This window comes from Chlamydotis macqueenii, chromosome W (genome assembly GCF_036417535.1).
Source record: "Chlamydotis macqueenii isolate bChlMac1 chromosome W, bChlMac1.mat, whole genome shotgun sequence".
Taxonomy (NCBI): domain Eukaryota; kingdom Metazoa; phylum Chordata; class Aves; order Otidiformes; family Otididae; genus Chlamydotis; species Chlamydotis macqueenii.
This window is the reverse complement of record NC_141592.1, coordinates 446,647-464,094: the sequence shown is the minus strand read 5'-3', so window position 1 is coordinate 464,094 and position 17,448 is coordinate 446,647. Positions and strand designations below refer to the sequence as shown.

Below are 17,448 nucleotides of genomic sequence, written 5' to 3'. Positions count from 1 at the left end.
CACGTAAACCACACAACAAGGAGGAAAGCGGTTTCTAAGACTCGGTGCCGGCTGCTGCAGGAGAGCTGTGAGCATTCCTGTCTTTGTCAAAAACGTCATCTCATGCAGGAGGAGGCAAGTGAGTCAGAGTTACATTCCCAGTAACCCGGCCATCCCAGCCCATATTGTCAGCCCAGCTTTGCGGCTCAGGGAAGGGTGCAATGCTCCGAGATTGATTTTTCTGAGAAACTGAAGAGAACTAGATGCTGGGTCTAGTGTGGAGTCCCCTGCAGCTTTGCTGAAGTCCGTAATGTTGGGTGAAAACGTGGAAAAATGAAATCTGAAGACAGAGACATCCGGCTCTGCACAGTTCCTCTGACAACACGCTAAAGGTAACAGGAGGAAGTATTAGGATCGTGATCCTGCTTACGGACACGGTAAAAGAAAATCAAACTGAGCCTGGCCAAGGTGTGAAGAACAGCATTGTCTGCAGCGTGCACACGGGCCAGGGTTGCTTCCGGAGCAGCAGGTTCAAAGGAGATGTGTTTGGTGAACACCCACGTTGCCTGCTGACACTCATACCTCAGTCCCCGTCTCTGACGTACACCCCTTCTCTGACACTCCCCTTTCAGCCCTGTTGCCTGGCGGATGCAGCAGGAGCTTCTTTCCGAGCAAAGGGGGCTGCCTTCCACTCACTGCACTGGGATGCAGCCACTCCCAGGGGCAGCCCGGTTCCCCGGGTACCAGGAGAATCCAGAAGAGAGCATGGCCCTGGTGTAAGAGGCATCCTGTTGCTTTCGGACAGCACTGTGTGCATTACCGGCTGCTCTAATGGCCTCTTGAGCAACAGGAACGGGAAGCAGAATAGTTCCAAATGTCAGTTGTTGCATTGTCTTCTGTGCTTTCCTCCGAGAGGCTGCAAACGGACTTGGGCGGCTTTCTCTATGACCCTTTCAGCTCAGGTGCGAGGCGCTAGCTATTTGCCCAGGACCAATCTCTTTGAACACAAATAGCTGTAATTCAAATATTATACAGGTAACACTAACACCCGGATGTTTGCAAAGGTCTGGCAAATCAGCCAGAATGTCAAGAGCTACCTTTTTCTGTGTAATAAAAAATTAGCATAATTTTCTAGCTGCAGAGCTCCAAAAGATCTGCTGTACAAATACTGAAGTCAAACATCCAGAGTATGGGAAGATTTCAAAATACATGTAACCTTTAATATTATAAATCATCCAGGTGATGAAATAACAAAGCCACCGACAGCACTGTGGGTGATTCCTAGCATCTGTGCAAAAGGAAGAAAAGCACGTTCCCAATGTGTTTCCCTTGACTCACTGTGAACAATGGGTGAGTAGAAGTGTCTTCTGAGCTCTGGAACTCTAATCAATAGCAGATTGACAGGCAAAGATGCTATGGTCTCAAAATGAAGCGCGGGTTTGTGCCTTGGACAAAAGAATGTCCCATCTTTGTGAACAAAATACTAAGCAGCTTCAGTCCTACCGGGTCTTAACACAAAGTTGCCTTCTTGCTTTTCCGAATTCTCTCCACGCTAGCTCTGCTTTCTCCCTCTACTTGTCACCAAATTAGATGTTACCATCCGAACTTTCACTTTCGGTTTTCCCCATCAGGAATGACTGCAAGGAACTGCTCTAACGCTGCCCAGTCCCTGCCATTTACTTGCCTTTCTCTCAGATACTGCCATTTCCCTGCTAAATGGCTTGTCTATCTACTCCAGAATTAATGTATTGCTACGTCACAATAGGCAAGAATTATTTTCTGCCTGTTTTGTGAATTAAAGCACTCCCTACAAATAATACTCAGAGGTCATTCCCCGGGCACAGACACTTGCCTTCATTCTGTGTTGCAGCACTGCAACTCCACTCTAGGATGCAAATCCACCCATTTATTTTCAGCCATTCATTTTGTGACTTCTTAACTACAGCGAGATCATACAGAGCTACGTTTGCAGGAAGATGTAGAAGCAGAGTAGCATCCTAAGTCTGTCTTTCTCCTTTGCTTCAATGAAATGCCCCAGCAGCCTCAAAAGCGTCGTGATTTATTCCGGGTTGCAGGAGCCACAAGAGAGGACAGTAAGGCATCAGCTAGCCCAAAGGCTTATCAGCCATGCCTTCTTCCACCTACCCAGTCCAGTTTTCACACTATAGTAGCAATATCTGAGAATTGCAGACCGTGGTTACAGCTGGAGAGCTAGGTCACAATCACACATCACAGTGCTGCACTGTTCAGTTCTTGAACCAGGAACACCAGGCCGTCCTGGTTCTGGCTAGGACAGGGTTAATTCTCACTGAGCTGGGAGAGGAGCTAGGGCTGGTGGCCCCTGGGGCTGGGGACACAGCTGAGACAGTGTATGAACTGGGCAACAGCTGGGACAGCTAATTACCCAAATGAGCCGCAGGGCTGGTCCATCCCAGGGGCCATCACGCTCAGGGGATAAAGTGAGGACGGGGCTGAGGGGCAGGTTTGGCTGCTGGGGAGGGAGCTGGGCATCAGGATCTGCTGTGAGCTGTTGTGCTGTAAGTTACAAGCTTAAGTATTTTCTGTTATTAGTTTTGTTTTCCACCCCTGTTTTCTCTTCCTTTGCTGCTCTGTTAAATGGTTTTTATCCCAACCTTTCTCCCCTGATTCTCCTCCCCATCCCATTGAGGGGGTGGTGACGCGGGGGGCAGCGAGCGAGCGAGTGAGTGAGTGTGTGGTGTTTTAGCTGCTGAGTGGGGTTAAACCGTGGCATAGTCTGAAACAGGTTACTGGAGGAGATATGGTTAACCAGCCTGAACTACTCTGAACACCACAATACCCCAACAGCATAAGCCAACCTTGCGAACAAGGTTATAAACTGTCTTAGAGCTGGATAATAGACAAGTCAAATATTTACCATTAAATGTAAACATAGAATTAAATGCAAAGTAAGATTTAAATCTATTCAGTGGTATATTCAATGAGGTTTTTAGGTTTACTTCAGGTACAATTATTTCTGGTGTAAATGAGAATTTCGCCACTTTTTGCTTGAAAGGCACAACTTTCTGGGAGAGAAATGTAATTAGACAATGGGTAGCTTGTGTTATATATTTAAATTAGTAGGTTTGTGAGCATTATTTTCCAGTTGTCTAAATATTAGACATGTGGGAAACGCATTGATGGAAGCAGTCAGCCAGTGAAAAGCAGAATTCGCTAGCACTGAAAAGGTTCACAGGCTCATAAATAGGCATGGGTTCCAAATCATCATCACAGTCCGAATCTAACAACAATGCAGAAGCAATCGACGGTTTTGTCATCATGGAGAGACTCATTTGAAACAGAAGATGAGACACTCCGAGTTCTTTTAAGAGAATCAGCAATTAGCTGCTTGTAGAGGAGCAAATGAAAGTATCAAGGACCTGAATGACTAGTCTCTTACAGTAACAACCCTCACATTTGTGACATGGGCAGAGGGTCACCAAGAGGTATTTGGATTTTCCTAAAGCTCCACTGAATTAGTAGCTTTATCATTTATTTTCTCTGGTTTATACGGACACCTCTGTAAACTCTGCGAAAGAAATTAACGCATTGTAGAACCATAGAAAACAATATGCAGCTCCAGATTTTTGAATGTCTCCCCCAAGAGCCTGTGATTTGTTAGTCTCCCATATATTATACTTCCTGATCATTTTGTCCCAATCACCACTTTAATTTTTTTTAAAAAGGCAAGCAGATTTGTACACAAAGAAACTTTTTTTTTAATTTAAAAAAAAAAAAAATCTGTTCAAGTAGCACAGTATGAAAAACCTACTTTGGGGGAATTGTAGAAAACCTTTTGCTGGGCGAGAATCTACCAGCCATTTCAGTGATTCCCAGTCTTAAAGAACACCTTTGTTCTACAGCTTTTTAATTAAAATCTTAATTACACAAAGAAAACTCAGAAGTCTTCTAGCTACCTTTGAGTTTTCTCTTGCGTATTCTCCTTCCTCATGTCCATCTGAGTAATTACTTCTGAATACCACATCGGCTGGAAGGGGACAATGACAAATTGTACCACGTATTTGGTTGTGGCTCCGGGGACCTGTCAGCCATGTTCTGCGGTAATGCTGAGGTTTCCTGTTTGAAAGGCCAGCTGTGTGACTCAGGCTGAGCAGACGAGGCAGACAGATGTTAACACTGTCTACAGAACCAGCAGGACCAGCAGCAGCCTGCCAAAGCTTGGACGGACACAGGCCGCCTGGGTCTCTCGACACAGGAGTGTAGGGCGCAGCTGCTCCCATGCCCAGTTTCTAGTGCTGCTGCTGAGGGCTCCTGGTGAGGTGCTTGTCCCCGTGACCCACAACCAGCGCCGTGTCCAGGCAGGTTCTGAGTATCTCCAAGGTGACTCCACAAACTCTAAGCAACCTGTTCCAGTGTTTGACCACCCTCACAGGAAAAAAAAAAAAAAAGGTTTTTCTTACGTTTAAATGGAATTTCATGTGTTTCAATTTGTGCCTGCTGCCTCCCATCCTGTCAATGGGTACCAGCAAGAAGAGTCTGGCTCTTTGTTTACTCTGTCCCATCAGGTATTTATGTACATTGGCAAGATCCCACTGGAGCCTTCTCTTCTCCAGGGTGAACCACCTCTGCTCTCTCAGCCTCTCCTCCTCACACAGCTCTTTACGTGCACATTAGGTGTATGGTTAACACAGAAAAACAGCTTCAATAGGAGTTTCTCTTTTGAGTGTTTAAAGGGTATCAGACAAAACCAACCTGAAATAATGTAAACTTAGAGGATCTCCTGTGTAGTAAGTAAAGGAATACTGGTGTCACTGAAAGAATAATCAGGTGAGAAGACAAAGGATCTTACCAAGATAATGCCTAGGTAGTGTCCCTGGAGCTTGCTTTCTGGTGTCCATTTGCCATTTCTGTCCATTCATGGCACCACTACGCGTGCCTCTGCAATTAATGCCAGTTCTGCCACCGTTAGTCCCTCTTTTCCAACTGTTCGCTCACAGAAAGTCTTGAGTGACTTCTGGCAAATTGTGGCACCTCTTCAGACAAATTATCTGATTTCATTTATTTTAGCAGCATTTCCTGCTGTCCTTTGTTCTCCCATTGTCATTCCCTGTCTTCAGGAGCTAATCCTGACCTTGGTGAAAACCTCACTTAGCCTGGTTAATTCCCAGGAAATCAACCAGCCCTGGGCAATGACCTGCACCTGTTTGGCTGGCCGTGGCTTATGCGAGCATTCCTGTGCAGAACTAGGAGATTTCCAGGGATCCTCTGGTCAGCCCTCTGCATGGAAGGATGTTAACTGCCAACAGATGTTTGTGGTGATGAACTGGATTTGGGAGAAAATGCAGCTTGAAAATACTCCCCTCTTCATGACCCCCATCTTTTTTATCTGCAAGTGTTTTTCACATGGATTAGCTGGAAATCCAGTTCATGTGTAGTCACAGTTTTACAAGTGCAGCCACAGCAGTGCCACAGGGACAAGGGGCCTACTGATGGGCAAAACTCCTCCACCTGACGCTCCTGCTGAGGGAAACACCCCCGGAATCGCCCGCAAACCAAATCCAGCTCCCACACCGCTTTCTGTGAGGTCACATTTTTAACAGACGTCTGTTACTGTGCGATGAGGGACAGACTGCAAGGGACGGCTGTATGTACCGGCCCTGCGCTGCGGGCCGCGAGCAGCCGTCGCTCCCGTGGGAGCCAGGCCTGCGGAACGGACCGGCTGCTGCCGCACGAAGCACAGCTTTTCCCGGGACGGGGCGGTTCTCTCCCTTCGAGGCCTGTGTAGCGGCCGCCGGGCAAACACTGAGGTGGCCGTCAGCTGCCGAAAGATGACCCCGGGCGCTCCCACAGCCCGGCCCGGCCCCGGCCACCGGTGACCGCGGAGCCGCGGCCCCATTCCCGCCCCTCGCTCGCTTGGCCCCGCCCCGTCTCGGCCCGCCAATGAGCTGCGCACACGCAGCGACGGCCCGAGAGCGAGCTGCCCGGCAGCCGCCTGATCCAAAGGATACGGCTCAGGAGGCCGGTGCCACAGCCCTGTTGCTCCACAGACGAGTCTGGCTCGTTCCGCCGTACCGCGGGATGTCAGCTCCCACCGAGAGCCCCCTCGCACAGCAAATTGGTCGGGCACCTTTGGAGGCAGGAGGCGAGGGGCCTAGCCTTCAGGACCCTTCACCGCGGCGCATGCTGGGAATGGTAGTTCTAATGGCAGAGTGGCCCGCCCAGTGTGAGCGGGGCGGAGGGAGGAGGAAGACTACAACTCCCGGGGAGCAGAGGGGCTGCCCGCCGTTCCCCCGGGCCGGCAGGAGTGGCGGTTTGCGGCTGGCTCTGGGGTTCGTGCTGCCAGCGTTTTCCACCGCGTCGCCCGCTGAGGAGCCCGGGACGGCGCCGGTCGCGCCCCGCCGTTGGCTGGGTGCGGCTCTTCGCGGAGACCCCGCCATGGATCTCTTCGGGGACCTGCGGCGTATGAACAAGCGGCAGGTAGCGGCCGGGGCTTGCCGGTACCGGCCAAGCGGGGGGCGGGCGGGCCCAGGGCTGGCTCGGGGTGCGGAGGCCGCTCGGAGGCTCCGGGTCTTCGGAGCTGCCCGGGGCGGGGGTGGCCGGGGGTCCGGAGCGGCTCTTGCAGTTCAAAATAGGCATCTCTATTTTATCTTTGCTGTGCGGTTATGCAGAGAGCCGGTTGGAAAGGAGCGTGTAAGACTCGTGATAAACTTGGAGCTGTGAAAGCTCCTTGGGGTTTTTTTTCGTGTTGTTGTTGTTGTTTTTTAATATCAATCATTTAAAAAACTTTGAAGCTGGAAGAAGGCTAAGTTAAGCGTGTCATGTAACTGAAAATCCCCACACATATATTTTCAAACCAGAATGATGGTCTGGAAATTTCTGATTCCGTATTTTAGATCAGCGAGCCAGATGGTAAATGGAGATGAGCAGGGTTGTTTCCCACCAGAGCATCTTCGTATGTTGCTAAGAAAAAAAAAATTGGGTAGTGTGAAGAAAGCATATCTGCTGCTGTAGTGGCTGGCAAAGCAGTGGAACTTTGGGGCAGAAACTTAGTCAAATCGACAAAAGATTTTCCACCTAAGAAACTTCTGCCTGACAACAGCAGGAAGTTATCCTTTGTTGTCTCTTTTAGCCTCACAGCTCCTCTTTGTACACAAAAAATATTATAGTAGAGTATTTCTCGTGTGTTTTGAATACGTATGAGCTCAGGTAGGAGTCAGGGACGTGTGACCAAAATAGATCTGATCATTTCCCATATAGCTTCCTATATTTTAGAAGTCTTTGCTGGTGAGCTCGCTAGCTTCTGCTGCACAGGCATGCCAAGCCAAGATTGAGGCACGCGATGGATTAAAACTTCATGCTGCAGGGGGGTCTGTATGCTTGGATTGCCAGTGCAGCGATCTGTTCCGTGAGGCTTCAGCTGGAGTATGATTTTAGCACAGAAGTCCACGTGCCTGGATTGCATATGGGTTGAAATTCTACTTTGTGCTTTTAAATACAACACAGTAACTTTTAAAAACAATTTTCTTGTTTCATATAGCTGTATTACCAAGTCTTAAATTTTGCTATGATAGTGTCCTCTGCCCTTATGATATGGAAAGGGCTGATCGTCATTACTGGAAGTGAAAGCCCTATTGTGGTGGTGCTCAGGTAAGTCAACCTACAGGCTTTTTCGTTAAAGTCCAAATATTGTTTTGTCCTTTGTCTCCTTGCCTTCTCCCTTGGATAGATTTGGGGTTTGAAATCTCACCTACTTAAAGAAATACTCAGACACTTATTTTTTTCTAACTCTGTATTTGACACTTGGCAAAGGCTGCTTTCATAATTGCAGTCTAGTTTTCACTGAAGTTTCTAGAAGCAGTAGATATATGAAACCTTTGAAAAACTAGGTTTGTTCACTTAATGAATAGATTAACTACTCAAGATTACTTACATATATTGCTACCTAGGGGTAGCAGTCCCCAGATAGGTGTTAGGATTCAAAAAAATTAATTCTGCTTTAATAGAAATACATGTAATCCTATGAAGCTTCTGTTTTCTCCTGAAGAAAATAAGTAAATATGTGGCACTTGCTGAAGCCATTTAACATTTTCAGGTCTATTTGTTAATTTTTTTTTTACCATCTTTATTTTTATTTTTAAATTATATTACAGTAAAACTCCTTTTATGAGTAAGTTATACTTGTGCATCGCTTCTCTCTCAGTGGTATCTTACTTCTGGTATATAAAGAGCCGGTCCTGCTGATCAAATACATGAAGTTAAACACTTGTTCAGGGAAGCTTCAGCCTTCCAGAAATTGAATGTGTGTCAGCAAGGCATGTGTGCAGTAAATAACGGTATTTTAATGGGAATTGTCTGCTCATGGTACGGGATCCGGAATCCTTCCTTAAAGGTTGTTAGCTAAAGATATGACGCCTGGCTTTGAGAAACGGCATGGATTTTCTGATCATTAATAGTAATCGCTGATGTAAGCATAACTCTTGCTGATGTTAATTAAACTCTTCCTATGTCTAGAAGTACTTCCTATTGTACTGTGAAACATTTTTTGGCTTTTCACGAATGCATTGGTTTTCTTAACCAGAGTGGCTCATTTTGTCCCTTCATTGTGGCTACAGTGCTGTTACTTTTCTATAAGCTTCTTTCTTTCATTGAGGCAGTAAGAAAGTCTTCTAAGGGCCGGCTCCACTTGGGACTCAGTGAGGTTTGAGTTGTGTTACATGGCTGGGTGGTGTTACCGAATGGGTGGAGCTACCGATTGCAGTTAGGATTATGAGTTTATCTGTGAGACCTAAATGCTCTTTAGTTTCATGGTTCTTCTTTTATTTACCGTAATGCTAATAAGCTCTCTCTTTCTTTTTTGTTAGTGGCAGCATGGAACCAGCCTTTCACAGAGGAGACCTGTTATTCTTAACAAATTTCCATGATGACCCAATCAGAGCTGGTGAAATAGTTGTTTTTAAAGTTGAAGGCAGAGACATTCCAATAGTTCACAGAGTAATCAAAGTACATGAAAAGTAATGCAACTTGGCATTTTCTTAGTTTCTAAATATAGTTTCCTTCACTGTGACTGTCACTTGTGTTTTAATTTGGTAGTAGTTTATGAAAAAGGCGAGTGAGGATATGCTGTAAGATAAAACTCATCTCTAGGATGTGATCTCCTTTGTCCCCAGTTCTGTGGTGCACTTCTTGAGACCCTGACTCCTGTCCCTCAGCAAAGTTGCTCAGGTTCGAAGCAGGGAAACCTGTGCCGAAGAGGAGTCCGGTAACACAAGCTACGTGGCTTTTTTTTGCCAGCAGTAGCAATACGCATGGGAGCAGAGTCCACTTTTGTACTGACTGTTGTAGAATTGGGATTTTGGTTATGAGAAGCAAATCTGTGGAAGAAGGTGAAGATTCAGAATCAGAACTATAGATGAAGTCTGGCAAGTATATGATCTTTGCTGACTGAAGTTTTCCAGAAAACAGAGATTTGACTCAGAATGAAAGAGATTCTTACTCTTTTTGTGTCTGGTAGTCACAATGCCAACAACAATTCGTGCTGAAAAGCAACAGGCAGGTTGCTTGGTTTTACCTTTACTGCATATGCCTGGTACGATAAACAGTTCCCTCTCAAACAAAAAGAGGCAATTCTGTTTCTAATTCTGCACAGCGAAAAGCTAACCCGGAGGTGGCAAGCACTGACACTTGTGCGCCTCAGGAGGTCCTGGCCATAGACTGAAGGTGTTTACCTTTTGAGTAATATCTGTTCAACGCGTTTTTGAAACAAACGTACCCAAGAATTACCTTTTTTTTTTCTTTTTTTTTTAAATACCTAATTTGTCTTCATAAAAACTGCTTGTTTCTTGATGTCTTTACATGCAATTAGCAGCTTCTTGAGCAAAATCATTTTGAGGACTGTAAACTTAATAACTTTATTTAACTGGGAGTGTTGAACAAGTGTCTCGCATGCGTTATCTGCACCTATGCCTAATGCTTGAAAGGGAGCAAAACATAGCAAGTTTTCTAACAGCAGCAGTTAAATTAGATCAGGTTCAAAACGGAGTGTGAGATACTTCGTTCATTTCAAAGGGAGAGGTTATGATTTGGGTGTGTTCAGGGTTTTAAACCTCTGTTTCTACAGAAAGGACTGAGGCTTCTCAGTGGCCAGGAAAGGTCGGGATGTCATCTCCGGCTCCAGGGAGCAGCCTGGCCCTCCGAGCTCTGCGGGCATCCATCCGTAGCAGGGAGGACTGCTGCCTGTTAAGGGGCTTCTGTTGCTTGGCTTTCTCCCTGAAAACCCCACATAATGTTCTGTCCTGATGTTATTTAAAGACTGCTTATATGTATTTTTTTTATTTGCCACATTAATAAATAATAAGTGAGGTTTTGCCTGGAACTCACCATATTGTTTAACAATTAATGAGTGACCTAAAACTGCATTGCAGTGTTAGTGACAAAATACTGAATTTGATGCAGATTTGCAGCTGCTTTAGAACATCTTCAAAATGTATTTCCATCAAAATAAGGACAAAGCTATGTTTGATTACTAAATATGATTACTAAGAGTTAAACAAGTGTATAGAACGTAAAAGAAAATTGCCTAAAGCATTGTATTATTATACCACTTTGTCTCCTAAGGGAAGATTTTTAGGGTTTACCTCAACTGAAATTTATTAGTTAAATTCAGTTAAATTCATTCTCTAATGTGTGATGACTTCACAGGATCTTTTACCACGATTTGTAGAAAAAGGAAAAAAAAAAAACCACCACAAAACCCCACAACCTCTTAATAGATTATTATTCAGTATTTCAGAGTTAAATTTCTGTTCTGTTGACAATGCAGAGGGTTGGCACCTCGTGCTTTTGTTGAGGAAGTTTAGTGCCTGCTGTGGATGGACAAGAGCCCTTTCCTGTCCATTGTGTAATTGCTGACATCAAATGACAATCTAGGAGTGTTTTAAAAAACATTTCGTGTTAAAATCTATTGAGTCTGTCAGTAAAGTCTGTGATGTTAATGACTTGATGGCGTTTGTTAAATAAGCAGGACTGGAAGTAAACATTGTTATCTAATCTTGTAGCGCTTTTCATCTTTCATTGTGCTTGGAGATGTTAATTGAGATTTTTAAATTAAGTGGTGTTTAGTGTATCACCTCGTTTCCTTCTAGAGAAAATGGGAACATCAAATTTCTGACTAAAGGTGATAATAATGAAGTTGATGATAGAGGCTTGTACAAAGAAGGTCAGAACTGGTTAGAGAAGAAGGATGTTGTTGGAAGAGCAAGAGGGTAAGTAATGCAAAATGTCTGTGTTCTTTGTAACTAAAAGAGAAAATTTAGAATTTAAATAATTTCCACTGTTGGTACAAGCTAGATCCGGTATGATTTTTTAAAATTTCTTAAATAGTAATTTAAAAAGCCTACGTTGCCTGGAAAAGTTACTTTCTGTAGTCCTCTCACTGATGTGGAGAGTGGAAATTAATTTTTTTTAAAAATAGCACATTTAACAAATAATTCACCAGTAAATCCAAAATAACCAACTTATCCTTGTAATTGCTAGAAATTACCACGATTTTTTTTTCCACATTCCACAGGAATTTCATGCAAGGTTTGAGCTTTTGACTTTGTCCCTTTCCCCGGTTGAGATGAAGCCTCTAAGACTTTTCTCAAAAAAATTTGATTAAATTTTTATCTAAGGAAAAAAAAATAGCATTCAGAGATGCATTAGTGACAAGTATAAATAATTGCTTTACACTGTTCTTATTTGGAATGCTTCTGCTTAGAGCCTGTGGCAAGGTGTTGTTTGGGTTATGAGAGTCTGAGTGATGCCACGAGAAGATTGGTGCGAGTTCTGCGTCCAGCAGCTAAGATTAATGTCATAGGCCAAAGCCAGTGGAAAGTAGGACTTCTTGTATCACATGATATACTTGGGTATTTTCTTGCCTGATTTAAGAGCTCCGTGGGTTGTCATACATATAGGGTTAATTTGCATAACAGTACAGAATACTGTTCTGCAAGAATATTTGCTTGATTTTTTTAGATTCTGTCCCTGCCTTGAAGGTTAAATAAAAAGAAGCAGAACAAGTGCCCCTGTAAACCCTTAGTGCTGGTAGACTAGGTTAAATGCTAATTAGTTTGAAACACTTGATATGTTAGATTATGTGGCTTTTATAGCTGCAGAACAACAGGAGACCCCGAAAAGCCAGTTCTTGTGTGTTGTAGGATGCTAGGCTTTTGTGGGTACCCCTCATGACAGTGACAGTTACTTGCCATTCCTGGGATCCGTGTGTGTTTAATGCTGTGAATAATATGCAGCAAGGTGAAGCATGGGAGTAGAGGGAAATCTGCAAGATCTTGCTCCCAAATTTTAATTAAGTATATGTTGTCTTTAAAGCTCTTGCTGTCTGTCTGAATTTTTTTTTTCTCTGAAATCCATTATCTAAAATATTCAAGAGTGAGTAACACTGAAACGTTTCCATGTAATGTTTGAGGGTTAATTTTACTTTCATCTGTTTTGTCAATTACAGATTTTTGCCTTATGTTGGTATGGTAACTATAATAATGAATGACTATCCAAAATTCAAGGTATGTATACAGACAATACAGACTTGAATTTAAAACTGTAAATAGCAATTAAGGTAGTAAGAATCTTGCATATAAAAATGCATATTAATAAATTTGTTTCTGTGGTTTGGTAACTAGTGTAAAATGAGCTGTGTTTTCCCACTTATTTTGGCTTGTCTGTTGTCCAGTGGAACTGAGGATTTGTAATCATTTGAAAACATTTACAGAAATTCCATAAGTTTAGCGTATATAGTTGTGGTGCCTGTTTATGGTGAATATGATGACATTAAAATGTTCCTGTAATTCTGCAGGAACACAGCTCTATAATTTTGTACTCATCTAGAAGGTGTCATGTTGGAGAGGGCACACTTTGAACAATTTGCAATTTCAGAGCTTCTGTGAAGAGAAATTATAATCAGTTTTTATTCTCTCTTTTCTTTTGCAGTATGCTCTTCTGGCAGTAATGGGAGCATATGTACTGCTGAAACGTGAATCCTGAAAAAAAAGTCACTTTTCCAAGAACAAAGTACAAAGTTAAATATACAGGGGAAAAACCTAATATATTTCAGATGTTTTCATTTCTGTATACAGTTACAAATCTGTGCAAGCTTTTGTCTTGTCTAAATAAACTGTACAACTAATGAGTAAAGCTTCTGGCTGTTGGTTAATTACATAATGAAGTATTTACTCTCTTCCACAGATGCTCCTTTGAGTTAGCCTTTTGCTTGTTTGGAAGACACTGACTGTCATGTGCTAAAGCAGCTTATGGCACTCCTTGACACGCTGTGTTGTTTTTCTTAAGTGGTACTGCATCTGAACCCACTGTTCGGGGTTTTTTTTGGTTGGTTGGGTTTTTTTGCTTGATTATTTTTAATCTCTGTCAGCGCCCTCTATTTTCCCGACTGTACAAACTGTTTTTATCAGTACTTGTCAGCACGCAGCATATGGATTGGAACAGGTAGTGAGTTGTAGGAGTTTAGTCAGAGTTAGACCTAAAGGAAGTTGTCTAGCTATGGTCTGACAAAAGTAGACAAGAAGGGGTCTTTCATTCTGATTAAGAACTGAGAAATGGAAACTTGGAGCTTTTCCCCTGAATTTAAAACTTGCTCCTTTGTGGAGCCTGATTTTTAGTGGCTTGATTTTTAGGGACTGTGTATGTTTCTAGAACTCGGGCTGTTAATCATTCTGTCTGTATGTTCCTAGCTATAAAACAAATCCAACAAAAAGATTTTATGGGGCTTTATTAACACTTGTAAATTACTGAATGGATAGCACAACAATCTACTTGAGTAACAATGCCAGTAAGGGTGAGACATAACTCGTATTCTGTTTTTGAGAGTGTATTGTTCTCTTCTGTGATATGATACCTGAACAGTGTTAAACGTAAAATTGATTTTTCATTGTAAAACTTACCCGAGAACTGTCTTGTATGAAATTCTGGATTTTTCTCTTCTTGGCTTCAAATGTCTACCTTCAACAAAGCAGAACTTGTTTTCCTCACTTGCTTTGTTTTTGTAGCTTTGATAAAGAACAGCATGATGCTTTTTTCCTATGGAGTTTTGTTTCTTCTTACCTCTACAAAAATATACTATTATACAATAATGGCACCTGTTCTGTTGTAGCTGCTAGGGCTGAAAGGCAGACAACTGCTGAATTTCTCCAAGTAATATTACTTCCTTTGTGTCCTACTAAGCAGTTTTCTTGACAAACTGTATTATAAAAATGACTTATTTTGTGTCAAATTGTGTAGAAATAAAATTGAGTATCATAAATGACATGTCAGAATAATTTAGGTATCCTTAATGCACTCTTCCCAGAAGTGTACCATCACAGTTCAGAAAAAATAGTTTAATTTTCGGAGACAGCGTATGTGTAGTAAGATTTTTATTTTATTTTTTTCCCTAGTATTGCTGAAATTAGAATTTGTTTCTGTCCACTTACCCCAATGCAGTCACAGTCAGCTCTAACTTTGAGATTGGGATTTTTGACATAAACCAAATAACAAATTTGACACGTTATTATGGGAATTTGTTGTGTTGAGGAAACATGGATTAGTAAAATGAGACAAGGATAATATCTAAATATAGGGGTTCTTGCTCAGAAAAAGAAGTTTTATTTCTTGGGTATGATACCCTGTGTTTTGTTTTAACTCTTCTTGATAAATCTTAACCTGCAGAGTTGGCTTCCAGAATGGAGTAAAACATGGTTGTCAGTCTTGCCACGTCCACTCTTCCAGCGAAATGGTGGGTGACCTTGCTGGCCCAGTTTATCTTCCTGGTTTTAGCTGGATGCCTTGAGGTCTGCTGATTGCATCCGCCAAAGCCGCTTTGGTCAGCCACATACAATAACTTGTTCAGCTGTACAGGTAATCTGCTTCCTCTTCTGTGATAAACAGTAGCGCTGTTTTCATCTAGTAGGACCGGGTGCCATAATGATAAATCTTATGTAAATATGAAAAGTTCCTGCCTGCATGGGAAGGATATAAAGAAGATGGAGCTGGACTCTTCTCTGTGGTGCCCAGTGACAAGAAATGAGACAATTCCCTCTGAACATTAAAAAGAAAAAAAATTTTACTGTGCAGGTGGTTGAACACTAAAACATGGTAATAACAGTAAAACATGGTACAGCTATTCTTATGTAGGATCAAAGACTTTTTTTTTTTTTCCCCCCACCCAGATTTAGGAATCTCATAGTTGGTTTAAAAAAAAAAAAATCTCTTGATATGTCTGTTGATCACTAGCAAGCTTGCCTTTTCTATGAAGAAGTAGATTCGCTTGCTGCCTGGTGGCTGCTCTGCTGGGTGGGCTGCCTGTGAATGCTTGGGGAGCACTCACAAACAACTGGGTCGGTTGGCTCTTGATTCTGTTCTTGACTTTCATTCCCGGAATTGTCTGAGCTACTTTAAGGCAACCATTTCCATTTCTGGTTGTCCAGTTAGTGCTGCTTTTTAATTTCCTTGGAGTCAAAGTCAGGGAGGGAAGGCGTGCCAAAAGTTTTTTCTCAGAATCTCAATTTCTAGTATAAACCCTTTCCTTCTGCCGTATAACAGCACGTAATCTTTTAGTTCTTAGGCTGATAAGCAATGATAAATGAGCTTTGATGGTGAAATGCATATCAGGAGAATTTTTTTGTTTCTGCTGTGAGTAAATTGCACTGTATGATGGTTGAATGATTTAATGTCTTCTAATAGTTATTAGCCTTTGGGGCAGAGAGAATGCAGTTTGCTGTTTGATACATTTTCTAACTGAATGTTACCAGGTTTTCCTGCTGGTCTTGCTGAGAACAAGTTTGAAGGTGACTTTGCGTGTTGCAGCTGAACGGAGCTGTCAGCTCCCGCTGCCGAGGTGGGATGATCCTCCTGCTGCAGACAACGGGGCCATGCGTGTCTCTGTGTAGGCTCTCGTGTTCAGGGGAGCCAATGCAGCTGTGAACCCAGGAAGAAGTCAGTAGTTCTCTGCTGGGTTTGTGAGTTCAGCACCCTCAGCAAAGCACACGGGGGTAAAAACCAGGAGTATGATAGAGGCAAGGGAGGAGGAACGGGGTTAGCCTTTGGGAACAGTGAGCTGTTAGATTTTTTCACCACTATAACATATACCTTTGTGTTTAAAATTTAAGATGGATGTGAAGGTACTCGAATGCGTCCTGAGGGGGGCAACCAAACGGTGACAGGGCTGGAAGGCATGTCCTCTGAGGAGCGGCTGAGGACTCTGGATTTGTCTCCTTTGGAGAAAAGGAGGCTGAGGGACAACCTCATTGCTCTCTGCAGCTTCCTGAGGAGGGGACATGGAGAGGGGGATGCTGATCTCTTCTCCCTGGGATCCAGGGACAGGGTGCTCGGGAATGGCTCGGAGCTGCCCCAGGGAGGTTCAGACTGGACACAAGGAAGCATTTGTTTGTCGAGAGGGTGGCCAAACGCTGGAACCGGCTTCCTGGGGCGGTGGGCGATGCCCCGTGCCTGTCAGTGTTGAAGAGACCTCTGGACAATGCCCTTTATAACGTGCCCTGACCCCTGGCCAGCCCTGCAGTGGGCAGGCCGTTGGACCAGAGGGTCCTGGTCCCTTCCAGCTGAACTGTGCTGTTCAGTTCTATCCCACCCATCTGTTTATTGCCTCTAAAGTAATTTGCAGCTAGGGCACAAGCCAGCCCTAAATTGGATTTGTGTATATTGCTGCTCCTTGTGCTTCAAGCAGAATTTTACAGACACACTTTGGAGGTAAGAGACAAACTGCTTGTGCATATGCTTTGGCAGGTTATAGAGGAGGCTGTTTAATAAAAAGAAGTGGGTTAAGATCCTACGTATTTGGTGCATCAACGTGCTTTCCCTTTTCTACAAATACAACTTCTTTCTTATTGCCTGCTCTGCTTCTAGGCTGCAGTTTCCCTTTGGAGTCAGGACAGATCAAGGATGTAACTGGCAGATCTACGGAGTTATTAACTGGAGGCAGAGTGCTCCATTGATCCTGGAAGCTGTGGTAACTGGTTCACCTTTGCTCACATGCTGCTTTAGACATCAATACCCACCCCCTGGGGAAGGACATCTAGCTGCTGTGAAATACGGTGCATTGTGTCACTGGAGAAAAGAAAAGAGCATTTTAAAGCAAATGCCTGCATCCCAGCAAAGCCTCTGGATGACTTTTGTTTGAGGAAGATCAAGATGCGACAGACACAAGCAGTGTGTTTTTAACTGAGCAGTCGGGAGTAGGAGAAGCTCAGACTTTGCTTGAAGCTGTTTTTCCTTTCTGGTTAGCTGCCTTTTCACAGCTTGGCGAAAAACTGCCCCTGTGCAGGCTACAGTGTGTGTGGAAGAGGGCTGCGGGCATCGCAGGGAGCCCCGGGCTGGGGCCATGAACGAAGGCTGGGTGCCAGCACAGACCCTCAGGGTGAGTGTAGGGCTGGTCCCCATGGCAAAAGCTGAACATGGGCTTTGTTTGGTCTCCTCAGCACTTTGCTGTTT

The 17,448-nt window shown here is 43.6% G+C and overlaps 1 protein-coding gene across 2 annotated transcripts; it reads left to right on the top strand.

Moving 5' to 3' along the window:
- Window positions 1-6,211: 6,211 nt before the first annotated feature.
- SEC11C (SEC11 homolog C, signal peptidase complex subunit) lies at window positions 6,212-13,143 on the top strand. 2 transcript variants are annotated; one of them, XM_086769582.1, is made up of 6 exons: window positions 6,212-6,435; window positions 7,530-7,605; window positions 8,820-8,969; window positions 11,100-11,219; window positions 12,458-12,515; window positions 12,940-13,143. In XM_086769582.1, exons 2-6 carry the CDS (start codon window positions 7,544-7,546, stop codon window positions 12,991-12,993), a joined length of 444 nt encoding a protein of 147 aa, XP_086625708.1. In that variant the 5' UTR covers window positions 6,212-6,435; window positions 7,530-7,543; the 3' UTR covers window positions 12,994-13,143. The 2 variants fall into 2 exon arrangements, with proteins under 2 accessions (XP_086625708.1, XP_086625707.1); XM_086769581.1 differs by having other exon boundaries at window positions 7,496-7,605.
- Window positions 13,144-17,448: the final 4,305 nt, after the last annotated feature.

Bases quoted from the DNA above. Each gene is read 5' to 3' on its own strand.
- SEC11C (XM_086769581.1), top strand. From the start codon at position 6,394: ATGGATCTCTTCGGGGACCTGCGGCGTATGAACAAGCGGCAG. The intron at 8,970-11,099 runs GTAATGCAACTT...GTTTCCTTCTAG, and splicing joins GTAATCAAAGTACATGAAAA to AGAAAATGGGAACATCAAAT. The intron at 11,220-12,457 runs GTAAGTAATGCA...TGTCAATTACAG, and splicing joins GTTGTTGGAAGAGCAAGAGG to ATTTTTGCCTTATGTTGGTA.